This window comes from Passer montanus, unplaced genomic scaffold (assembly GCF_014805655.1).
Source record: "Passer montanus isolate IOZ18808 unplaced genomic scaffold, ASM1480565v1 scaffold389, whole genome shotgun sequence".
In the NCBI taxonomy this organism is placed as follows: domain Eukaryota; kingdom Metazoa; phylum Chordata; class Aves; order Passeriformes; family Passeridae; genus Passer; species Passer montanus.
Window position 1 is genome coordinate 54 of NW_024368696.1, and position 25,371 is coordinate 25,424.

The 25,371-nt window shown below is 46.6% G+C and overlaps 3 protein-coding genes across 4 annotated transcripts; all 3 read right to left on the bottom strand.

The window, feature by feature from the left end:
• Nucleotides 1-247: 247 nt before the first annotated feature.
• On the bottom strand, nucleotides 248-7,012 carry RPS5 (ribosomal protein S5). The gene is made up of 4 exons (XM_039717700.1): nucleotides 6,971-7,012; nucleotides 4,252-4,357; nucleotides 1,479-1,688; nucleotides 248-409 (listed from the first exon to the last, which is right to left on the bottom strand). The coding sequence occupies exons 2-4, from the start codon at nucleotides 4,354-4,356 to the stop codon at nucleotides 263-265; spliced, it is 462 nt and encodes a 153-aa protein (XP_039573634.1). The 5' UTR covers nucleotide 4,357; nucleotides 6,971-7,012; the 3' UTR covers nucleotides 248-262.
• A 1,442-nt stretch (nucleotides 7,013-8,454) lies between these two features.
• LOC120506313 (class II histocompatibility antigen, M beta 1 chain) lies at nucleotides 8,455-16,110 on the bottom strand. Its single transcript, XM_039717702.1, has 8 exons — nucleotides 15,899-16,110; nucleotides 13,801-14,088; nucleotides 12,701-12,841; nucleotides 11,941-12,285; nucleotides 10,770-10,877; nucleotides 9,852-9,884; nucleotides 8,642-8,674; nucleotides 8,455-8,553 (listed from the first exon to the last, which is right to left on the bottom strand). The coding sequence occupies exons 1-8, from the start codon at nucleotides 16,077-16,079 to the stop codon at nucleotides 8,543-8,545; spliced, it is 1,140 nt and encodes a 379-aa protein (XP_039573636.1). The 5' UTR covers nucleotides 16,080-16,110; the 3' UTR covers nucleotides 8,455-8,542.
• A 614-nt stretch (nucleotides 16,111-16,724) lies between these two features.
• On the bottom strand, nucleotides 16,725-24,140 carry LOC120506311 (class II histocompatibility antigen, M alpha chain). 2 transcript variants are annotated; one of them, XM_039717699.1, is made up of 5 exons: nucleotides 24,010-24,140; nucleotides 22,799-23,062; nucleotides 18,495-18,776; nucleotides 17,939-18,064; nucleotides 16,725-16,782 (listed from the first exon to the last, which is right to left on the bottom strand). In XM_039717699.1, exons 1-5 carry the CDS (start codon nucleotides 24,068-24,070, stop codon nucleotides 16,778-16,780), a joined length of 738 nt encoding a protein of 245 aa, XP_039573633.1. In that variant the 5' UTR covers nucleotides 24,071-24,140; the 3' UTR covers nucleotides 16,725-16,777. The 2 variants fall into 2 exon arrangements, with proteins under 2 accessions (XP_039573633.1, XP_039573632.1); XM_039717698.1 differs by lacking the exon at nucleotides 16,725-16,782 and having other exon boundaries at nucleotides 17,880-18,064.
• Nucleotides 24,141-25,371: the final 1,231 nt, after the last annotated feature.

Genomic DNA, 25,371 nt, shown 5'->3' on the forward strand with positions numbered 1-25,371 from the left:
AAATGGGGGAAAAAATCCCCAAAAATGGGGGAAATTGGGAAAAATTGAAGGAAAAAAAGGGGAGAAAATTGGGGAAAAAACAGGAGAAAACCAGAGACAAAACATAGGAAAAACATGATGAAAATGGGAAAAAAATGATGAAAAAATGATGAAAAAATTGAAAAAAATTGGGAAAAAATCAGAAAAAATTGGGGAAAAAATGGGAAAAAAATGGGAAAAAAAGCTGGGAATGTTGGGAATATTTGGGAATGCTTGGAAGTGTTCAAAATGTGGGGATTACCTGGTTGACCCTGCGCAGGGGGGACACGTCCACGGCCTGCCTGCGCACGGTGCCGGCGCGGCCGATGCGCGTGGAATCCTCGCGGGGACCCGAATTAATGATGGCGTTAACGAGCACCTGCAGGGGGTTCTGGCAGAGAAAAAGGGGGAGATTCCCAAAAAATTCATCCCAAAATCCCTTTCTCCACTTTTTTACTATCCAAACCCCGTTTTTCCCCTAAAAAGCCCTTTTATTTCCCCCAAAAAAATCCCATTTTTCCCCCTAAAACCCCCATTTTCCCTCCGTTTTTCACGGGGTTTTTTGCAATTTTTCCCCATTTTTTCCCCATTTTCCCCCCATTTCTTGGGATCCCCTCACCTCCCCAGTGAGCAGATGGACAATCTCCAACCCACCTCCTTTTCCCCTTCCCAAATCCCATTTTCCCCCTAAAAATCCCATTTTTCTCCCATTTTCCCCTCTAAAAAATCCCATTTTGCTCCCATTTTCCCCCCTAAAAAATCCCATTTTTTCTCCCCATTTCCCACCTAAAATTCCCATTTTCCCCTTCACTTTTTCCCCCTAAAATTCCCATTTTTTCCTTATTTCCCCCCCCTAAAAATCCAATTTTCCTCCTAAAATTCCCCATTTTAAATCCATTTTCCCCCTGAAAATTCCAGTTTTTTCCCCTATTTCCCTCTTTATTTTTTCTCCTAAAAATCTGATCCTTCCTCCTAAAAATCCAATTTTTTTCCCTCTAAAAATCCAATTTTTCCCTACTAAAAATCTGATTTTCTCCCCATTTTTCCCCCTAAAAATCCCATTTTTCCCCTTAAAATCCCATTTTTTCTCTCCATTTCCAACCCAAATTTCCCATTTTCCCCTTTTCTCCATAAAATCCCCATTTTTTCCTTAGTTTTCCTCTTAAAAACTCCATTTTTTCCTCTAAAAACCCCATTTTCCCACTGAAAATTCAAATTTTTCCCCCATTTCCCCCCCCTTTTTTCTCCTAACAATCCAATTTTTTTCCCCCCTAAAAATCTGATTTTTCCCCCACTTTTCCCCCTAAAAATCCCATTTTTTCCCCAAAAAATCCCATTTTTCTTTCATTTTTCCCCCTAAAACCCCCATTTTTCCTCCGTTTTTCACGGGGTTTTTTGTGTTTTGCCCCATTTTTTCCCCATTTTTCCCCGATTCCCCCCATTTTTTGGGCTCCCCTCACCTCCCCAGTGAGCAGGTGGATGATTTCGAAGGCGTGCTTGACAATCCTGACGGTCATGAGCTTCTTGCCGTTGTTGCGGCCGTGCATCATCATGGAGTTGGTCAGGCGCTCCACGATGGGGCACTGCGCCTTCCTGAAGCGCTTGGCGGCGTAACGCCCCGCCGAGTGCGGCAGGTACTTGGCATATTTCTCCTTCACGGCGATGTAATCCTGAAAAAATTGGGAATTCCCAAAATTTTGGGATCAGTTTTGGGGTAGAAAGCACCAAAAATCGCGAATTTCTGGCTCAAATCGCGTCAAAATTTGAGTATTTTCCATTCCACTAACATGGAGTAAGAGAGTACCTAGAGAGTACCTATCTTTCTCCTTTGTTATGATGTAATCCTAAAAAACTTGGGAAATCCCAAAATTTTGGGAATTTTAGGATCAGTTTTGGGGTCGAAAACCCCAAAAATCGCGAATTTCCCAAAATTTGGGAAAATTTGGGATCAGTTTTGGGGTCAAAAGCGCCAAAAATCGCGAATTTCTGGCTCAAATCACGTCAAAATTCAAAGATTTTCCATTCCGCTAACATGAAGTAAAAGTGTCCCTGGTGTATTTCTTCTCTATTATGATGTAATCCTAAAAAATTTGGGAATTCCTAAAAAATTTGGGAATTCCCAAAATTGTGGGAATTTTAGGATCAGTTTTGGGGTCAAAAGCGCCAAAAATCGCGAATTTCTGGCTCAAATCACGTCAAAATTCAAAGATTTTCCATTCCGCTAACATGGAGGAAAACAGTACCTGGTGTATTTCTGCTCTATTATGATTAAAGCCTGAAAAATTTGGGAATTCCCAAAATTTTGGGAATTTTGGGATGAGTTTTGGGGTTAAAATCGCCAAAAATCGCGAATTTCTGGCTCAACTCCTTCACGGCGATGTAATCCTGAAAAAATTGGGAATTCCCAAAATTTTGGGATCAGTTTTGGGGTCGAAAGCACCAAAAATCGCGAATTTCTGGCTCAAATCGCGTCAAAATTCAAAGATTTTCCATTCCGCTAACATGGAGGAAAACAGTACCTGGTGTATTTCTGCTCTATTATGATTAAAGCCTGAAAAATTTGGGAATTCCCAAAATTTTGGGAATTTTGGGATGAGTTTTGGGGTTAAAATCGCCAAAAATCGCGAATTTCTGGCTCAAATCGCGTCAAAATTTGAATATTTTCCGTCACGCTAACACAAAACATAGAAGGTACCTGGTGTATTTCGTCTTTATTATAATAGAAGCCTAAAAATTTGGGAATTCCCAAAAATTTGGGGAATTTTGGGATCAGTTTTGGGGTCGAAAACCCCAAAAATCGCGAATTTCTGGCTCAAATCGCGTCAAAAGTCAAAGATTTTCCATTCCACTAATGCCCACTGAGGGAGGCTCTCGGTGTATTTCTGCTCTATTATGATGTAATCCTAAAAAATGTGGGAATTCCCAAAATTTTGGGAATTTTAAGATCAGTTTTGGGGTCAAAAGCCCCAAAAATCGTGAAATTTTGGCCCAAATCCCATAAAAATGCCATAAAAATCTCATAAAAATGAAAATATTCTTGGCCATGTAAGGCCCCACGGAGTGAGTGTGATGGAATCCGAAAAAATTTGGGAATTTTTGGGAAATTTGGGAATTTTGGGGTTGGATTTGTGATTCTGAACACCCAAATACCCTCCAGAATTCCAAAAAATCCCAACCTGTAGGAAACTTCCCAGATTCTCATGGAAATTTGGAAATTCCAGCCCCAAACTCCAGGAATTCCATGAAAATTTGGGAATTCCAGCCCCAAACTCTCATGGAAATTTGGGAATTCCAGCTGCAAATTCCCATAGAAATTTGGAATTTCCAGCCCCAAATTCCAGGAATTCCAACCCAAAATTCCCATGAAAATTTGGCAATTCCAGCCCCAAACTCCAGGAATTCCAGCCCTAAACTCTCATGGAAAATTGGGAATTCCAGCCCCAAACTCCACGAATTCCAGCCCTAAACTCTCATGGAAAATTGGGAATTCCAGCCCAAAATTCCCATAGAAATTTGAATATTAGAGTCCAAATCTCCAGGAATTCCAATGGAAATGTGGGAATTCCAGCCCCAAACTCCACGAATTCCAGCCCTAAACTCTCACGGAAAATTGGGAATTGCAGCCCCAAACTCCAGGAATTCCAGCCCTAAACTCTCATGGAAAATTGGGAATTCCAGCCCCAAACTCCACGAATTCCAGCCCTAAACTCTCATGGAAAATTGGGAATTCCAGCCCAAAATTCCCATCGAGATTTGAATATTCGAGTCCAAATCTCCAGGAATTCCAACCCCAAATTCCCTGGATTTCTTGCCCCAAATTCCTCTGGAAATTTGGGAATTCCAGCCCCAAACTCCAGGAATTTCAGCCCCAGATTCCCAGGAATTTTGGGGGTTCCCACCTGCAGGGAGATGTCGTTGATCTGGACGTCGTCCGTGCTCCTGCCCCAACCCCACATTCCCATTTCTGAGAATTCCAGCCCCAAATTCCCAGGAATTCCAGCCCCGAATTCCCAAGAAAATTTGGGAATTCCAGCCCCAAATTCCCAGGAATTTTGGGGGTTCCCACCTGCAGGGAGATGTCGTTGATCTGGACGTCGTCCGTGCTCCTGCCCCAACCCCACATTCCCATTTCTGAGAATTCCAGCCCCAAATTCCCAGGAATTCCAGCCCCGAATTCCCAAGAAAATTTGGGAATTCCAGCCCCAAATTCCCAGGAATTTTGGGGGTTCCCACCTGCAGGGAGATGTCGTTGATCTGGACGTCGTCCGTGCTCCACTTGCCGAACAATTTGATGTCCGGGGTCTCGGTCACGGCCGGAGCCGTCTCCCAGTCGGTCATGCTGGGGGGAAAAAAATGGGAAAAGTTGGGAAAAATGTGGGGAAAATGGGGGGGAAAGTGGGAAAAAGTGGAAAAAAAAATTGGGGGGAAAAGCAAGAAAATGAGGGGGAAAATGTGGGAAACAATATGGGGGAAAACGTGGGAAAAAATAGATGAAAAATTAGAAAAAAAGGGGGAAAATGTGGGAAAAATGGGGGGAAATGGGGGGGAAAGTGAGGGGGGAAATGAGGGGAAAAGTGGGAAAAAATATGGGGGGAAAAGTGGCAAAATGAGGGGGAAAATGTGAGAAAAAATATATGAAAAAGGAGAAAAAAAGGAGGAAAAAGCAGGGGAAAAATGGGGAAAAAATTGGAGGGAAAATGAGGAAATGAGAGGGAAAATGAGGAAAAAATATGGGGGAAAAATGTGGGGAAAAGTGTGAAAATGAGGGGAAAAATATGGGAAATAATATATGAAAATAGAGAAAAAAAAGGGGGGAAAGAGAAGAAAATGGGGAGAAAAGTGGGAAAAAATTTGGGGGGAAAAGTAAGAAAATGAGGGGAAAAATGTGGGGAAAAATATGGATTAAGAGGAGAAAAAGCAGGGAAAAAACATGTGAAAAAGGAAGAAAAAAGGGGGAAAAAAGATGGGAAAAATATGTGGGGAAAAGTGAGAAAAATATGGGGGAAAAGTGAGAAAATGAGAGGGAAAATGAGGGGAAAAATATGGGGAAAAGAGAAAAAAAATGTGAAAAAAAGTGAAAAAATACATGCAAAAAGAAGAAAAAGTGGGGGGAACATGTGGGGGGTAATGTGGGAAAAAATTGAAAAAATTTGGGGGGAAAAGTGAGAAAATGAGGGGGAAAATGTGGGAAAAAATTTGAGGGAAAAGTGGGAAAAATATGAGAAAAAAGTGAGAAAATGAGGGGGAAAATGTGGGAAAAAATATGGGGAAAAATGTGGGAAAATGTGTGAAAAAATGTATGAAAAAGGAGACAAAAAGGGGGAAAAATGTGGGAAAAATGGGGAGAAATGAGGGGGAAATGTGGGAAAAAATTTGAGGGAAAAGTGGGAAAATGAGGGAAAAGTGTGGGAAAAAATATGGGGAAAGAGGAGAAAAATCTGGGGGAAAATGCGTGAAAAAATATATGAAAAATGAGGAAAAAAGAGGGGAAAGTGGAAGAAATGTGGGAAAAAATTTGGGGGAAAAGTGAGAAAATGAGAGGAGAAATGAGGAAAAAATATGGGGGAAAAATGTGGGGAAAAGTGTGAAAATGAGGGGAAAAATATGGGAAATAATATATGAAAATAGAGAAAAAAAAGGGGGGAAAGAGAAGAAAATGGGGAGAAAAGTGGGAAAAAATTTGGGGGGAAAAGTAAGAAAATGAGGGGAAAAATGTGGGGAAAAATATGGATTAAGAGGAGAAAAAGCAGGGAAAAAACATGTGAAAAAGGAAGAAAAAAGGGGGAAAAAAGATGGGAAAAATATGTGGGGAAAAGTGGGAAAAATATGAGAAAAAAGTGAGAAAATGAGAGGGAAAATGAGGGGAAAAATATGGGGAAAAGAGGAAAAAAGTGTGAAAAAATGTGTGAAAAAATATATGAAAAAGAAAAAAAAAGGGGGGGAAATAGGAGGAAAAATGTGGGGAAAAGTGGGAAGAATGTGTGAAAAAACATATGAAAATTTGAGGGAAAAGTGGGAAAATGAGGGAAAAGTGTGGGAAAAAATATGGGGAAAGAGGAGAAAAATCTGGGGGAAAATGCGTGAAAAAATATATGAAAAATGAGGAAAAAAGAGGGGAAAGTGGAAGAAATGTGGGAAAAAATTTGGGGGAAAAGTGAGAAAATGAGAGGAGAAATGAGGAAAAAATATGGGGGAAAAATGTGGGGAAAAGTGGGAAGAATGTGTGAAAAAACATATGAAAAAGGAGGAAAAAAAGAGGAAAAAGTGGGGGGAAAAGTGGGAGAAATGTGGGGAAAAATAGGAGGAAAAATGTGGGGAAAAGTGGGGAAAGAAGTGGGAAAAAGTGGGAGAAATGTGGGGAAAAATAGGAGGAAAAATGTGGGGAAAAGTGGGGGGAAGAGTGGGGAAACAAGTGGGAAAAAGTGGGAGAAATGTGGGGAAAATATGGGGGGGAAGTGGGAAAAAGTGTTTGAAAAAAATATACAAAAAAGAGAAAAAATGTGAGGAAAAGTAGGGAAGAAAGGGGGAAAATTGGGGAGAAAATATGAGAAAAATGGAGAAAAAAAATTCCTCTGCTCTAAATCCCATTTTTCCAGTTTTTCCTCTTTTCCGACTCTTATTCCTTTTTTTTCCTCCCTTTTCTCAGTATTTCCCCTCAACCTTTTCCCAATCCCCCTTTTCCCTCCCTAAACTCCCCAATCCCAAGGCAAATTTTTAATTTAAAACCAAATTAAGAAACCCGAGACCGCCGCTTCCCCCCCCCCTTCCCCTCATGGCCGCTCCCCCCTCACCGCTGCCATCCCCATTTTTCCCCCTTTCCCCGGCCCTCACCGCCCAAATTCCCACCCCGCCGCCTTCCCCATCCCTATTTTCCCCTCACAAATCCCATTTTTTCCCTCACAAATCCCATTTTTTCCGGAAAATTCCCCCTTTTCCCGCTCTCCCCCCTCACATGGCGGCGGCTCCTTCTCCGACCCGGCAAAAAGGGCACTACGGGGCTTCCCTGCCGTTTATATAGCGGGCAGGGGCCCACTTCCGGTGGCGCACGCGCAATTTTGCTGTACGGCACAAAACTTCCGCCCTTCCAGCCCGCACTGCGTGTATTACGCATGCGCTGTAGCGATGTTACGGACGCGGCCGCCATGTTGGTTACGGGCATTCGCCTCAAAGGCCGCCGGGGTTCCTTTTGAGGGGGTAAAAACACGCGTGGGAGGAAAATGGGAGCTTTGAAGGGGTAAAAACACGCGCGGAAGTGACAAAAATGTGATAAAAAGGTAAAAAAGTGGACAAAGAGGGGACTGGAGATGACACGCGGAGGGGAAATGGCCGCTCACGCGTGGGCGAGGAATGGGAGGGCACCCATTAAGCGAGGCTGAGGAGCGCTGACCAATCACGGGTCGTTATGTGTGTGACGTCATAGGTTGCTAGGCAGATTTACGCGGGACCCCCTTTTTGGGGGCGTTTTGGGGACCCCAAAACTGAACCCCCCCGGACCACTCCTTACCCAAAATATGCCAAAATTCCTCCCCAAATTTCCCTCAAAATCCTAAAAAAAATTCCTGCAAAAATCCCCAAAAAATCCCCCCCACAAATTCTTCCAAAATCCAAAAAAATCCCCCCCAAAATTTCACCACTTTTATTTTTCACAACGGGGAAATTTTGGGGAATTTTTGGGGAGATTTTTTGGGGTTTAATGGGATTTTTAGGGGGAATTTGGGGATTTTTTTGGGGATTTTGGGGGGATTTTTGGGGGTTTTTTGGGGGGTTTTAAATGGGATTTAAAGGGGATTTTTGGGTGGGATTTTGGGAGATTTTTTGGGGATTTTTAATGGGATTTAAGGGGGATTTGGGGGAATTTTTGGTGTTTTTTAAAATGGGATTTAAGGGGGATTTTAAAGGAATTTTTGGGGTTTTTTGGTGGGATTTTTGGGTTTTTTAAATGGGATTTTTGGGAATTTTTTTTGATATTTTAATGGGATTTTAGGGTGGATTTTAGGTGGGATTTGGGGGGTTTTTAGAGAGGATTTTTGGGATTTTTATTGGGATTTTGGGGAATTTTTGGTATTTTTAAAAATGGGATTTAAGGGGGATTTTTAGGGAATTTTTTGGGTTTTTTAAATGGAATTTTTTGGGTTTTTTGGTGGGATTTTGAGGGGATTTTTGGTGATATTGGGGTTTTTAAATGGGATTTTTAGGGGATTTTTGGGATTTTTTGGGATCTTTTAATGGGATTTTGGGGTGGATTTTTGGGCGGGATTTGGGAGAATTTTTAGGGATTTTCTTGGATTTTTATTGTGATTTTGGGGTGGATTTTTGCACTGGATTTGGGGGATTTTGGGGGGGTTTTAAGGGGAATTTTTGGGATTTTGGGGGGATTTTTGGGCTGGATTTGGGGGATTTTTGGGGGGATTTTTGAGGGAGTTTTGGGCTAGGTTTGGGGGATTTTGGGGGGATTTTTGGGGTGATTTTTGGGGTGATTTTCGGGTTTTTGGTCCCCGCCGCCGTCACCGCCCTGGGAGGTTCCTCAGATGCTCCCTGGGAAGGGAAAGTGACAAAAAATGGGGGAAAAAAGGGGGAAAAAGGGACAAAGAAGTGGCCGAGGGTGACATCGAGGGTCCCTCACCTGCGTAGGTGTCACCGGGGAGGGGGGTGTAACCTGCAGGGAAAAAATGGGGCAAAAATGGGCAAAAATGGGCAAAAAATGAGGCAAAAATAGACAAAAATGGGAGAAAAAAGCAACAGAAAGGGAGAAAAAGTGAAAAAATGGAGAAAAAAGGGAGAAAAAGGGAGAAAAATGGGGGGAAAGGATAAAAAATGACAAAAAAGGGACAAAAAAAGACAAAAAAGGGACAAACAGTGACAAAAAAGCAGCAAAAAGGGAGAGAAAGTGAAAAAAAAAGAGAAAAAAGCAGTAAAAATGGACAAAAAAGCAACAAAATGGATGAAAAAGTGAAAAAATGATGAAAAAAGCAATAAAAAGGGAGGAAAAATGAGGAAAATAGAGATTAAAGGGACAAATGGTGACAAAAAAGGGAGAAAAAGTGGGAAAAAAGGAGAAAAAAGTGACAAAAAAGGAGGAAAAAGCAATTAAAAGGCACAGAAAGGTGGGGGAAGGAAAAAAAGGGACAAGAAAGGACAAAAATTGACAAAAAATGGATAAATAGAGATTTAAAAAGTGGAAAAAGGAGAAAAAGTGTCAGAAAAGGAGAAAAAAAAGACAAAAATCAACAAAAGGGAACAGAAAAGGGATAAAAAGAGAGGGAAATGGACAAAAAATTACAAATAGGGACAGAAAAGTGACCAAAAATGGCAGAAAAGTGACAAAAATTGTTCAAAAAAGGAGAAAAAGCAACAAAAAAGGGACAAAAGCGACAAAAATGAAGAAGAATGGACAGAAAAGGGGGAGGAAAAGGAGAAAAAGTGAGAAAAAATGGACAAAAAATGAGAAAAAGGGACAAAAAATGACAGAAAAGGGGGAAAAGTGACAAAAAAAGGGGGAAAAGTGACAAAAAATGACAAAAAAAGGTGACAAAAGTGACCAAAAATGACAGAAAAGTGACAAAAATCGTTCAAAAAAGGAGAAAAAAGGGAGAAAAAGCAACAAAAAAGGGACAAAAGCGACAAAAATGAAGAAGAAGGGACAGAAAAGGGGGAGGAAAAGGAGAAAAAGTGAGAAAAAATGGACAAAAAATGAGAAAAAGGGACAAAAAATGACAGAAAATGGGGGAAAAGTGACAAAAAAGGGGGAAAAGTGACAAAAAAAGTGGGAAAAGTGACAAAAAATGACAAAAAAAGGTGACAAAAGTGACAGGAGGTGACGTTGGGTCCCTCACCTTTGTGGGAGCCACCAGGGAGTGGGGTGTAACCTGCAGGGACAAAAATGAGATTGAAATGAGAGAAAAGTGGGCAAAAAAGGACAAAAATGGACAAAAAATGACATAAAATGACAAAAAATGACAATAAATGGACAAAAAGTGACATAAAATGGACAAAAAGTGACACAAAAAGGACAAAACACAACAAAATGGGACAAAAACCCAAGAAAAAACAGCATAAAAGTGCCAAAAATTTCGAGAAAGTGATAAAAAGTGACATAAAAGTGACAAAAAATGACAATAAATGGACAAAAAGTGCCATAAAATGGACAAAAAGTGATATAAAAGTGACCAAAAATGACAATAAATGGACAAAAACTGCCATAAAAGTGACGAAAAGTGACATAAAAGTGACCAAAAATGACAATAAATGGACAAAATTGACATAAAATGGACAAAAAGTAACACAAAAGGACAAAACACAACAAAATGGGACAAAAAGCAAGAAAAAACAGCAAAAGAGTGACAAGAAATGACAAAAAAGTGATAAAAAGTGACATAAAATGGACAAAAAGTGACACAAAAAGGACAAAACACAACAAAATGGGACAAAACAGCAAGAAAAACAGCATAAAAATGACAAAAAAGTGACAAAAAATGACAATAAATGGACAAAAAATGACACAAAAAGGACAAAACACAACAAAATGGGACAAAACAGCAAGAAAAACAGCATAAAAATGACAAAAAAGTGACAAAAAATGACAATAAACGACAATAAATGGACAAAAAATGACACAAAAAGGACAAAAATTGACATAAAAGTGACAAAAAATGACAATAAATGGACAAAAAGTGACAAAAAGTGACATAAAATGGACAAAAAATGCCATAAAAGTGACCAAAAGTGCCATCAAAGTGTCCCCTCGTTGTCACCTGTCCGGAGGTAGCGGCAGAGGCCGAAGGTGAAGAGGAGGAGCCCCAGGATCAGCGCCAGCACCGCCAGGGCCACCAGGAGGGACAACCTTGGGGACAATCCTGGGGCTGCGGGGACAAAAATGGGACAAAATCACCCAAAATTTAAAAAATTCACCCCCAAAAATTAAAAAAATGCCCCTGAAATTCAAAGAAATTCACACAGAATTTAAAAAAAATAATCCCACTTAAATTGTTTAAATTTTTTTCCATAATTAAAAAAATACTCCTAATTTTTTTTTAAATTCACCCCAGAAATTTTTAAAAAAAATTTCCCCAAAATTTAAAAAATTCACCCCCAAAAATTAAAAAAATGCCCCTGAAATTCAAAGAAATTCACACAGAATTTAAAAAAAATAATCCCACTTAAATTGTTTAAATTTTTTTCCATAATTAAAAAAATACTCCTAATTTTTTTTTAAATTCACCCCAGAAATTTAAAAAAAAAATTTTCCCCAATAATTAAAAAAATCCACCCAAAATTCAAATAAATTCACTTAAAAATTTAAACAAATTCACCCACATAAATATTAAAAAATTTCCCCAAAATTTAAAAAAATCTAAACTTCAGAGAAATCCACCCAGAAATTAAATAAAATCCAACCCCCAAAATAAAAAAAAAAATCTACCCAAAATTCAAAGAAATCCAACCAAAATTTTAAAAACCGTCCAAAAATTTTTTAAATCTACCCCAAAATTAAAAGAAATCCACCCAGAAATTTTTAAAAAATCCCCCCCCAAAAAAAACCACCCCCAAAAATGTAAAAAAAATTTCTCAAAAATTAAAAGAATTCCACCCAAAATTAAAAGAAATTCATCTGAAAAATGTTTAAAATCCACCCCCCAAAAATGAAAATAAATTGCCCAAAATTAAAAAGAAAATTGGAATAAACCCTCAAAAAATTCCTCAAAATTCCACAAAAAATTCCTCAAAATCCCAAACCCGCCAAACCACAAAATTGTTAAAAATCCTGATAAAACCCAAAAAAAATTATCAAAAAATCGTAAAAAAACACTCAAAATTCCAATAAAAATTAAAAAAAATTCAAAAAATTCCCAAAAAAATCCCCAAAAATTCCCTCAAATCCCAAAAACCACAAAATTACCCCAAAATTCCCCAAGATTTCCTCACCCCATGTGACACTGAGGGGCTCCTTCAGGGTGGGGTGCAGCGCCACGCACTCGAAAGTGTCCCCAGACGTCCCCGGTGGCACCTGGATCGTCGCCTGCGTCCGGAACGTTCCGTCCCCCACCGGAAGCACCCGGCTTTGTCCTGAAGTGTCCCCAACGGTGTCCCCAACGCTGTCCCCAAGGGTGTCCCCAACGCTGGCCCCGTTGCGGAGCCACCTCAGGGTGATCTCGGCGGGGGAGAAGCCCCAGGCGTGGCACACCAGGGCCAGCGCGGGGCCCGAGCGCTCGGGGACGATGCGCAGCTGCGGTGGCGCTGAGGGGACACAAAGGGACGTCGTGGAGGTGGCTTTGTGTCACCAAATGGCCGAAAAATGGCGAAAAACGGGCTCAAAATGGCGCCAAAATGGCGAAAATGGGGCTCAAAATGGCCCCAAGATGGCCGCCAATGTCCTGAGGTGATCAAAATGTCCTCCACAAAATGGCCACTAATTGGCCCCAAAATGGCTGCCAGGGTACCCAAAATGGGCCAAAATGGTCCCAAAATGGCCTCAAACCTGTCCCCAAATGTGTCCCCAAATTAGCCCTGAAATGGTCTCAAAATGGTCCCAAAATGGCCCCAAATGTGTCCTAAAATGGCTGCCAATGTTCCCCAAAATGGCGCCAAAATTTGCCCCAAAATGATCCCAAAATGGTCCCCAAAATGGCGCCAAATTGTGCCCCAAATGTGCCTCAAAATGTGTCCCCAAGGGTGTCCCCAACGCTGGCCCCAAGTGTGTCCCCAACGCTGGCTCCGTTGCGGAGCCACCTCAGGGTGATCTCGGCGGGGGAGAAGCCCCAGGCGTGGCACACCAGGGCCAGCGCGGGGCCCGAGCGCTCGGGGACGATGCGCAGCTGCGGTGGCGCTGAGGGGACACAAAGGGACGTCGTGGAGGTGGCTTTGTGTCACCAAATGGCCGAAAAATGGCGAAAAACGGGCTCAAAATGGCGCCAAAATGGCGAAAATGGGGCTCAAAATGGCCCCAAGATGGCCGCCAATGTCCTGAGGTGATCAAAATGTCCTCCACAAAATGGCCGCTAATGGGCCCCAAAATGGCTGCCAGGGTACCCAAAATGGCCCCAAAATGGTCTCAAAATGGCCCCAAATATGTCCCCAAATGTGTCCCCAAATGGGCCCAAATTGGCCCTGAAATGGTCTCAAAGTGGCCCCAAAATGGCCCCAAATGTGGCCCCAGATGTGTCCCAAAATGGCCGCCAATGTTCCACAAAATGCCGCCAAAATTTACCCCAAATGGTCCTAAATGGTCCTAAAATGCCCAAAATGTCCCCAAATGTCCTCTGTGTCCCTAACGACCGTGATGTCCTCCATGTCCCCAATGTCCCAAATATCCTCAAATGTCCCCAATGTCCCCAACGTCCTCAAAGCTCCCCAATGTCTCCAACATCTCCAATGTCCCCAATGTCCCCAGTGTCCCCAATGTCCCCAACACCCCCAATGTCCCCAATGTCCCCAATGCCTCCAATGTCCCCAGTGTCCCCAATGTCCCCAGTGCCCCCAATGTCCCCAGTGCCCACAATGTCCCCAATGTTCTCAAAGCCCTCAGATGTCTCCAACATCTCCAATGTCCCCAATCCCCCCAATGATGTCCCCAAGGTCCCAAATGTCCCCAACACCCCCAATGTCCCCAATGCCTCCAATGTCCCCAGTGTCCCCAATGTCCCCAATGCCCCCAATGTCCCCAATGTTCTCAAAGCCCTCAGATGTCTCCAACATCTCCAATCCCCCCAATGTCCTCAAGGTTCCCAGATGTCCCCAGTGTCCCCAGTGTCCCCGGTGTCCCCGGTGTCCCCGGTGTCCCCTCACCTCTGGGCGGTGGCCACACGCTCCTGGGCAGCTCCTGGCAGAGCCGCTGGCGCTGCTGCAGCCGCTGTCCCCACCGGGGGTCCCTGCCCAGCGCCACCACCAGGCCGTCCCCCAGGGCCCCCAGGGGTCCCCCCTGCTGGCAGGCGCCGGCGCGGGGTCCCCGAAGGTCCCCGCACACCAGTGGCATCGTGGACAGGGCCACCAGCACCTCCTGAGAGCCGTTGGTGGCCACCAAGGAGCCGTCGGCGGCCAGCGAGCAGAACGAGGCCACCTGCAGCACGAACGGGGCTGGAAGGGGCAAAAAAATGGGATTTTAACCCAGATTTTTGGGGGTTTTAAAATGATTTTTTGGGGGATTTTTGGGGTTTTTATAAGATTTTTTTTTCTGGGATTTTTTTTTATTTTTTGGTGGTTTTTTGGGATTTTTGGGAGATTTTTTGATGATTTTTTAAAGTTTTTTGGGATTTTTTTGGATTTTCTTGAGATTGTATTTTTATTTTTGGGGTTTTTTTTACATTTGTATTTTCTGGAATTTTTGGGGGATTTTTTTGAATTTTTTTGGATTTTCTTGAGATTGCATTTTTATTTTTTTGGGTTTTTTGGGATTTTTGGGAGATTTTTTGATGATTTTTTAAAATTTTTTTGGGTTTTTTGGGATTTTCTTGGGATTGTATTTTTATTTTTGGGGGGTTTTTGAAGTTTGTATTTTCTGGAATTTTGGGGGGATTTTTTTGAATTTTTTGGGGATTTTTTTGAATTTTTTGGAATTTTCTTGGGATTGCATTTTGATTTTTTTGGGGGGTTTTTTAAAGTTTTTTTAAATGGGATTTTTTTAATTTTTTGAGGTCTTTTGGGATTTTCTTGGGATTGCATTTTGATTTTTTTGGGGGGTTTTTTAAAGTTTTTTTAAATGGGATTTTTTTAATTTTTTGAGGTCTTTTGGGATTTTCTTGGGACTGTATTTTGATTTTTGGGGAGTTTTTTAAAGTGTTTTTTTTCTGGGATTTTTAGGGGGATTTTTTTAAATTTTTTTGTTGGTTTTTGGGATTTTTTGGAATTTTCTTGGGATTGTATTTTGATTTTTGAGGAATTTTTTTAAGTTTTTTTTGGGGAATTTTTTGGGGGATTTTTTTTTTTATTTTTTGTGGTCTTTTGGGATTTTTTGGGATTTTCTTGGGATTGTATTTTGATTTTTGGGTTTTTTTTAAAGTTTTTTTTTTTCTGGGATTTTTTGGGGATTTTTTTTAAATTTTTTTGCGGGTTTTTGGGATTTTTTGGGATTTTCTTGGGATTGTATTTTGATTTTTGAGGATTTTTTTAAAGGTTTTTTTTATTATTTTTTGGGGGATTTTTTTGGATTTTTTGTGGTCTTTTGGGATTTTTTGGGATTTTCTTGGGATTGTTTTTTAATTTTTTGGGGGTTTTTTTAAAGTTTTTTTTCTGGGATTTTTTGGGGATTTTTTTTTAAATTTTTTTGCGGGTTTTTGGGATTTTTTGTGGGTTTTTTTGGGATTTAATTTCGGTTTTTTGGGGGGGATATTTTGTTGATTTTTTGGGGGATTTTTTGGCAGAGCCCCCCCAAATTCGTAATTTTTCACCCCAAAATCCGCGCCTCTCCCCCCAAATCTTACAGGGCGGATACCCCCCCGTCCCCCATCATCCCAAATTTCCCCTTTTCCCAAATTTCCCCAAATTTTCCCAATTTTTTTCCCGCCAAATCCGCTTCCCACAAGGCGGAACCCCTCCAAAACCTCCCCAAAATCCCAATTTTTCACCCCAAAATCCGCGCCCCTCCCCCCAAATCTTACAGGGCGGATCCCCCCCAGTCCCCCCCTCATCCCAACTTCCCCTTTCCCCAAATTTTCCCAATTTTTTCCTTTTTCCCCCAATTTTTCCCCGCCAAAACCCCGCTGGGTGGAGTCGTCCTTCCCCTCGAAACTTCCCCAAAATCCCAATTTTTCACCCCAAAATCCGCGCCCCTCCCCCCAGATCTTTTAGGGCGGATCCCCCCCCTCATCCCCAACTTCCCCTTTTCCCAAATTTCCCCAATTTTTTTTCCCTTTTTCCCGCTTTTTCCCCCCAAAGCCGCGCTCCTCACCCGCCCCGGGGGCTCCGAGCGCCGCCAGCAGCAGCGGCAGCATCGCGGACTGGGACGAACTGGGACGAACTGGGACGAACTGGGCCGAACTGGGACGAACTGGGACAAACTGGGCCGAACTGGGAGGGACTGGGACGTGCTTTGGGGTGGCCCCCTCCAGGGTGGGGACGTTTGGGGACATTTTGGGGCAGCCAATGGGAGCGCGAGGCGGGCGCGCGTCACTCGTTGCCAGGCAGGGCTGGGCTGGGAGCGGCCGCGAGAGGGACTTGGGGGAACCGGGATGGACTGGGATGGAACTGGGAATACTGGGAGGGACTGGGAGGGACTGGGAGGGACTGGGCTGGGGCTTTGGGAAGAAAAATGGGGGAAAAGTGGAGAAAATTGGGGAAAAGTGGAGAAAAAATTGGAATTTTGGGGGTAAAATTGATGGGAAAATGGGGATTTGGGGATACTGGGATGGACTGGGAGGGACTGGGAGGGACTGGGAGGGACTGGGAGGGAACTGGGAGGGACTGGGAGATCAGGACTAAAACCAGGATTAGGATCAGGACCAGAACCAGGACCAGGACCAGGATCAGGACTAAAACCAGGATCAGGATCAGGACTAAAACCAGGACCAGAACCAGGACAGGGACTTGGATCGGGATCAGGATCAGGACTAAAACCAGGACCAGAACCAGGACGAGGATCAGGATCAGGACTAAAACCAGGATCAGGATCAGGACTAAAACCAGGACCAGAACCTGGACCGGGACTTGGATCAGGACTAAAGCCAGGACTAAAGCCCGGCCTGTGACAAAGAAGGACACGGACTCTGCCAAAGCCTGGATTTATTTCGGACGGGCGGGGTCTAACTCCCAGATTCCCGCGGGGATGAGCTCAGCCTGTGAACAGAAACCCAACCTTGGGGACGATTCCCCCAATGGCACCCCCGGACTGGGATTAGGGTTGGGATTGGGACTGGGATTAGGGCTGGGATTAGGGTTGGGATTAGGGTTGGGACTGGAATTGGATTGAAATTGGGACTGGGATTGGGATTGGGACTGGGATTAGGCCTTGGACTAAGACTGGAATTAGGGTTTGGACTGGGACTGGGGCTGGGATTGGGGTTCGGGACTGGGATTAGGGCTGGGACTGGGATTGGATCAGAATTAGGATTGGGACTGGGATTTGGATTTGGACTGGGATTGGGATTAGGGTTTGGACTGGGATTGGGATTAGGGTTTAAGACTGGGATTGGGATTGGGGTTTGGACTGGGATTGGGATTAGGGTTTAAGACTGGGATTGGGATTGGGGTTTGGACTGGGATTGGGATTAGGGTTTAAGACTGGGATTGGGATTGGGGTTTGGACTGGGATTGGGATTAGGGTTTAAGGCTGGGATTGGGGTTTGGGCTGGGATTGGGATTGGAAGTGGGACTGGGACTGGATCAGAATTTTAGGGCTGGGGCTGGGACTGGATCAGAATTGGGACTGGGATTGGGACTGGGATTGGGTTTTGGATTGGGACTGGGATTAGGGTTTGAGACTGGGATTGGATTGGAATTGGGACTGGGATTAGGGTTGGGATTGGGACTGGGACTGGGATTCAAACTGGGACTGGGATTTCAACCAGGACCAGGACTGGGACTGGGACTGGGACCAGGATTAGGATCAGGACCAGGACCAGGGCTGGGATCAGAATTAGGACGGATCAGGACAAGAACCAGGACTGAGACTGGGATCCAAATTGAGACTGGGATTAGGACTGGGACTGGGACTGGGATCAGGACCAGATCCAGAACCAGACCCAGGCCCAAAACCAGACCCAGGCCCAGGCCTAGACTTAGGCCTGGAACCAGAACCAGGCCCGGGCCCAGGTTTAGGCCCAGGATCAGGCCCAATCCCAGGCCTAAACTTAGTCCCAGGTTTAGGCCCGGCCTATCCCGTACCGTGCGGGTCCCAGCGGGCCAGCAGGGCCAGGCCCAGGTTTAGGCTCAGGATCAGGCCCAATCCCAGGCCCAGGTTTAGGCCCAGGTTTAGGCCGGGCCTATCCCGTACCATGCGGGTCCCGGCGGGCCAGCAGGGCCAGGCCGGCCCCCAGCAGGGCCAGGATCAGGCCCAGGGCCAGCGCGGCTCCGACCAGCGCCGTGTCCAGCTGCTCGTCCAGCGCCGTGTCCGGAGCCACTGCGGACACGGCCCCGAGGTCACCTCCGGCCACGGGGTGTGCCCAAAAATACCCCCAAATACCCCCAAATTCACCCAGAAATCACACACAAAATCACCCAAAATACCCCCAAAATCACTCATAAAATCACCCAGAAATCCCAAAAAAATCCCCCCAAAACCCCAAAAAATCCCCCTAAAAATCCCCCAAAAAATCCCCAAAAATCCCCAAGACCCCCCAAAAATCCCAAGAAATCCCAAAAAAATCCCATAAAATCTACCAAAAAATCATGAAAAAATCCCCCAAAAAATCAAAAAAATCCCCAAAAAAATCCCCCCCAAAAATCCCATAAAATCTACAAAAAATTATTTAAAAATCCACTAAAAATCTCCAAAAAATCCCAGAAAACTCCCCAAAAAATCCAAAAAAATCCCCCAAAAATCCTCTCACCCCAGTAGGCCACGGCGGTGACGTTGTCCCTGTCCGAGGTGACCTCGCAGGCCACGACGTCGCCGGGCCGGGGGGTGACGGAAATCCGGGAGACGCGGGCGAAGGTGAGGTCGGCGCCGGGGACGAAGGGCCCCGAGGTGACGCCGCGAGTGACCGCGGCTCCGGCCAGCGTCCAGCCGATGGTCAGCGACGGGGGAAAGATGTTCTCCACCAGGCACACCAGGGCGGTGGCCTCGCCCGGGGACGGGGGACGCGCCGGGAACACCGAGAGCAGCGGCACGCCTGTGCGGAAAAACGGGAAAAATTCAAAATTTATGGGAAAAATTGACCAAAAAATGGGAAAAAATGGGGAAATTGAGGAGAGAAATGGGCTGGGAGATGTTCTCCAGCGGGCTTCTCCTGGGATGAGGAACACCAAGATCATCAGGATTCCTAGATGGAAAAATGGGGAAAATGGGAAAAATTGGGAAAAATTGAGAAAATTGACCAAAAAATGGGAAAATTGAGGTGCAAAATGATGGGGAAAATGGGATGGGAGATGTTCTCCAGCAGGCTTCTCCTGGGATGAGGAACACCAAGATCATCGGGATTCCTGGGGGGAAAAATTGGAAAAATTGGGAAAATTGTGGAAAAATAGGAAAATTATGGAAGAAATGGACCAAAAAATGGGAAAAATGGAGAAAAAAATTAAGAAATTGAGGGGAAAAATGGGGTGGGAGATGTTCTCCAGCAGGCTTCTCCTGGAGATGAGGAACACCAAGATCATCGGGATTCCTGGGTGGAAAAATTGGAAAAATTGGGAAAATTATGGAAAAATTGGACCAAAACATGGGAAAAATGGAGAAAAAAAATTAAGAAATTGAGGAGAAAAATGGGCTGGGAGATGTTCTCCACCAGGCACACCAGGGCGGTGGCCTCTCCCGGGGACGGGGGATGCGCCGGGAACACCGAGAGCAGCGGCACGCCTGGGGGGGAAAAAATTGACCAATTCTCCTCAATTTTCCCTTTTTATGGTCCATTTTTTCCATAATTTTCCCCATTTTTCCCATTTTCCACCCAGCAATCCTGATGATCTTGGTGTTCCTCATCCCACCACCCTGGTGTTCCTGCTGGAGAACATCTCCCAGCCCATTTTCTCCATTCCAAATCAAATTTTTTTCCCATTTTGTGGTCAATTTTCCCAATTTTTGGTCCAATTTTCCCAATTTTTCCCATTTTCCACCCAGGAATCCCGATGATCTTGGTGTTCCTCACCCCAGGAGAAGCCTGCTGGAGAACATCTCCCAGCCCATTTTCTCCATTCCAAATCCCATTTTTCCCCTTTTTTTGGTCAATTTTTCCATATTTTTCCCAATTTTTCCCATTTTCCACCCAGATGTTCTCCAGCGGGCACACCAGGGGGGTGGATTCTCCTGGGGTGAGGCACACCAAGATCATCAGGATTCTTGGGTGGAAAAATGGAAAAATTATGGAAAAATAAGAAAATTATGGAAAATATTGACCAAAAATGTAGAAAATGGACCCAAAAAATGGAGAAAATGTTGGGGAAAATGGGCTGGGAGATGTTCTCCAGCAGGCACACCAGGGCGGTGGCCTCTCCCGGGGACGGGGGAGGCGCCGGGAACACCGAGAGCAGCGGCACGCCTGCGCGGAAAAACGGGAAAAATGGGAAAAAATTCAAAATTTATGGGGAAAATTGACCAAAAAATGGGAAAAAATGGGGAAATTGAGGAGAGAAATGGGCTGGGAGATGTTCTCCAGCAGGCTTCTCCTGGGATGAGGAACACCAAGATCATCGGGATTCCTGGGTGGAAAATGGGAAAAATTCAAAATTTAAGGAGAAAAATGGACTCAAAAAAGGGGGGAAAATGGGAAAAATTGACCAAAAAAATGGAGAAAATGAGGGGGAAAATGGGCTGGGAGATGTTCTCCAGCGGGCACACCACGGGGGTGGCTTCTCCTGGGGTGAGGAACACCGAGATCATCAGGATTCCTGGATGGAAAATTGGGAAAAATGGGAAAAATGGGAAAAAATTCAAAATTTATGGGGGAAATGGACCAAAAAATGGGGAAATTGAGGTGAAAAATTATGGGGAAAATGGGATGGGAGATGTTCTCCAGCAGGCTTCTCCTGGGGTGAGGAACACCGAGATCATCGGGATTCCTGGGTGGAAAATGGGAAAATTATGGAAAAATGAGAAAATTATGGAAAAAATAGACCAAAAAATGGGAAAAATGGACCAAAAAAACGGGAAAAATTAAGGGGGAAAAAAGGGGAAACTATGGGAAAAATAATGGGAAAAATAATGGGGAAAATAATGGGGAAAATGAGAAAATAATGGGGAAAATGATTGGAAAATGACAGAAAAAATATGGGAAAAATGGGAAAATGATGGGAAAAATAATAGGAAAATTATGGGGAAAATGGGAAAAATAATGGGAAAGTAATGGAAAAAATGATGGGAAAAATATGGGAAAAATGGGAAAAATAATGGGGAAATGATGGGGAAATTTATGGGAAAAATAATGGGAAAAATGGGGAAAATGGAAAAAAAAAAAGAGAATAATTATGAGGAAAATGGAAAAATGGGAAAAAAGGGAAAAATTTAGGGAAAAATGGAAAAATAATGGGAAAAATGTGAAAAATGTGACTAATTGGAAAGGGTTTGGGATTGGGAATGGGAATTTTTGGTGGTTTCCATTTCTTCATCCCCAAATTTTCACTCTCTGTGCCAAATTTTTCCACAATTTCCATCCCTCCATCCAAATTTTTTCCCACAATTTCCACCTTTTCATCCCAAATTTTCCCCACATTTTCCACCCCTTCATCTCCAAATTTTTCACTCTCCATCCCAAATTTTTCCCCAATTTCTCCCAATTTTTTCCCACATTTTCCCCCCTTCATCCCACATTTTCCCCCAATTTCCCTCAATTTTCCCCCAATTTTCTCCCAATTTCTCCCAATTTCTCCCAAATTTTCCCCACATTTTCCACCCTTCCATCCCCAATTTCTCCCCAATTTTCTCCCCAATTTCCCCCATTTTTTCCCACATTTCCCCCTATTTCCCCCAAATTTCCCCCAATTTCTGCCAATTTTTTCCCAAATTTTCTGCAATTTTTCCCAATTTTCCCCCAATTTTTCCCCAAATTTTCCCCCAATTTTCCCCAATTTTTTCTCAATTTCTCCCAATTTTTTCCCCACATTTTCCCCCAATTTTTCCCCATTTTCTCCCAATTTTTTTCCACATTTCTCCCCAGTTTCTCCCCCTACCCTTGGCGCGGGGCAGCATCCCGGCCAGCCGCGGCCCCAGCGCCCCGAGCACGTCCCGGCACATCCCAATTTCCCCAATTTCCCCGATTTCTCCCCAATTCCCTTACCCACCCTTGGCTCTCGGCAGCATCCTGGCCAGCTGCGGCCCCAGCGCCCCGAGCACGTCCCAGCACATCCCATCCCAATTTCCCCTGAATTTCCCCCAAATTTCTGCCATTTTTCCCCCAATTTTTCCCCCAATTTTCTCCAAATTTTCCCCAAATTTCTCCCAATTTTTCTCCAAATTTCCCCACAATTTTCCCCAAAATTTCCCCCATTTTCCACCCCTTTTTCCCCAATTTTCCCCCATTTTTTCCCTGAATTTTCCCCCAATTTCCCCCAATTTTCCCCTAATTTTCACCCGAATTTCCCCCAATTTCTCCCAATTTTCCCCCCAATTTCTCCCCAATTTTTTCCCACATTTCCCCCAAATTTTCCCCCCATTTTCCCCCATATTTTCCCCTAATTTTTCCCCAAATTTTCCTTCAAATTTTCCCAATTGTCCCCCAATTTTCTCCCAATTTTTTCCCAATTTCCCCCGATTTCCCCCCAATTTCTCCCTTACCCACCCTTGGCTCTTGGCAGCATCCCGGCCAGCTGCGGCCCCAGCGCCCCGAGCACGTCCCGGCACATCCCAATTTCCCCAATTTCCCCGATTTCACCCCATTTTCTCCCCGCACCCTTGGCTCTCGGCAGGATCCCGGCCATTTCCCTGAATTTTCCCCCAATTTTCCCCCATCTCTCCCCCAATTTTCCATCCTTCATCCCCAATTTTTTCCCAATTTCTCCCCGAATTTCCCCCAATTTCTCCCAATTTTCCCCCAATTTTCCCCCCAATTTTCCACCCTTCATCCCAAATTTCTCCCCAATTTCTCCCTAATTTTCTCCCATTTTTCCACATTTTCCCCCATTTTTCTCCCAATTTTTTCCCAAATGTCTCCCAATTTTTTACCAATTTTTCCCAATTTCCCGGATTTCTCCCCAATTCCCGCACCCTTGGCTCTCGGCAGGATCCCGGCCAGCCGCGGCCCCAGCGCCCCGAGCACGTCCCGGCACAGCTGCGCCCCCGGGCCCAGCTCCCCGGGGGTCTCCAGCCCCCGCGGCCGGCCCGGCCCGGGGGTCCCGCGGCGCCACCGCGAGCCCGGGAAGTCGAACCAGAAGAGGCCGAGCCCGTCCAGGGTGACCGAGAGCGACACGGAGGGAGGGTCGGGCTGGCACGTCAGGATCTCCCCCAGGACGTGCGCGGGAGGCGGCGCGGCTGCGGGGAGAGGGAGAGGGGAGAGGGAGGTGGGGAGGGAGAGGGAAATGGGGATGGGGAGAGGGAGAGGGAGAGGGAAATGGGGAGGGAAAGAGAGAGGGAAAGGGAGAAGGAATGGGAAATGGGGAGAGGGAGAGGGGAGAGGGAGAGGGAAATGGGGAAAGGGAAGGGGAGAGAGAAATGGGGAGGGGGAGAGGGGAATAGGGATGGGGAGAGGGAAATGGGGATGGAGAGGGGAAATGGGGAGAGGGAGAGGGAAATGGGGAGAGGGAAATGAGAGGGAAAGGGAGAGGGAAAGGGAAATGGGGAGAGGGAAAGGGAGAGAAGGGAATGGGGAGAGGGAAGGGGGAAGGAAAGGGGGAGGGAAGGGAATGGGGAGAGGGAAATGGAGAGAAGGGAATGGGGAGGGGGAAATGGGGAAGGGGAGAGGGAAATTGGGAGAGGGAATGGGGAGAGGGAAATGGAGAGAGGGAGAGGGAAATGGGGAGGGAGAGGGAGAGGGGGAGATGGAGAATGGGGATGGGGAGAGGGAAATGGGGAGGGAAAGGGAGAGGGAGATGGGGAGAGAAAGGGAAATTGGGAGAGGGAAAGGGAGAGGGAAAGGGAGAAGGGAAATGGGGATGGAGGATGGAGAGGGAAAGGGAAAAGGGAGGAGAGGGAAATGGGGAGAGGGAGAGGGGAATGGGGATGGAGGAAAGAGAGGGAAAGGGAGATGGGGAAGGGGAGAGGGAAAGGGAGAGGGAAAAGGGGAGACGGGAGGGGAATGGGGAGAGGGAAAGTGAGAGGGAGAAGGGAGAGGAGGAGGGGAAGGGGAGAGGGACAGGAGAGACACGGAGGCACACAGGTGACAACGAAGGGACAGGAGAGAGGACAAACACCAAAGTGAGACCACGCCGCGCGTCCCCTCCCCCTCCCTCTCCCTCCCTCTCCCCTCCCCCAGCTCCTACCGGGCTCGGCCACGGCCACGGCCACCAAAACCCCCCCGAGCAGCGCCCCGAGGACACCCATGGCCCCTCCGTGTCCCCAGTGTCCCCAAGGTCCCCGCGCGGAGCCCACCCGTGGGTCCCACGCGGCGCCAGCCAATGGCAGCGCTCCGCCGCCGTGACGTCAGCGGTTGCCGGGCAGAACGGCCCCGAGCGCGGCGCGGGGCCGGTGACAGAGCGGGCGCCGAAATCCCCGCGTGGGGACGCGAGTGGGGAGGGGTCCCCGAGACCCCCACAAGGGTCACGTGGGGTGGGGAGACCCCCTGGGTGAGCCCCCAAATTCAGGGGGTGCCGCGGGTGACGTCACGGGGGTTAATGAGCGGCGTGGGGTTAATTAGGGGGACACGCGTGGCGGGTCTGACGTCATCGGGGGCGGCAAAGGGGGGAGTCCGCGGGATGTGGGGGCACCCGCGGAATTTTTGGGGACCCCGAATCTCCACGTGGGTGCCCCCCACGCCATCACGGACCCCCGTGGGTGCCCCCCCACCCTTACTGGAACACCCGTGGGCGCCCCTCACCCTCATCCCACCCCCCTCAGGAATGTCACGGACCCCCGTGGGGACACCCCAGGAATTTTTGGGGTCCCTCCCCACCCCCACCCCCGATCGCGGACCCCCGTGGGTGCCCCCCCCACCCCACGCTGCGGCGCGCCCGCACTGCGCATGCGCGCGGCGCTAGGACCCCGCGGAGCCTTTCCCGCCACGGCGGGGGGGGGGCCATGAATGGGGGCCCGTGGGAGCCGCGGGGGAACCACGTGACGCCCGGCAGCCAATCAGCGCGCGGGTGACGTAGCTCGTGGCTCCCTTTTCTGCCCCGGGATGGTTTTTTTTACCTTTTTTGCCCCAAACCCGGGGTTTTTTGGGGCGGGAGGTTTTTTGGGGAGCGGAGAGGGGGCGGATGAAGCGGGGCCGAGCCCGGGGGTCGCGGCGCAAGGCGGGGGCGCCTCAGGTGAGTGCCGGGGGGGGGGCGGCCTCCCCCTGCCCCCCCCCACAGCGGCGGGGAGGCGGGGGGAGCCCACGTGACGGCGCCGCGCTGTCCATCACGCCTCGTCCCGCCCTCTTTTCGCCGCTTCCACCAATAGGGAGGCGAGGAGCGGGTGATTGGCGGCGGGGCGGGCGCGGCTTTGTGCGCGCGGCGGGGGCGGCGGTTTGGGGCGAAAAGCGCCATGTTTGGGTGTTCGCGCGGGGGCGGCGGCGGGCGCGGCCCCAAGTGCTGTGTCACGGTGGCGGTGGCGAGCCCCGGGGAGGGGGGAAGGGAAGCGGACGCCACACGGAGCCGCCCGTGTCCTGCGAGCCCCGGGGAGGAGGAGGAGTGGGGGGGGGGGGG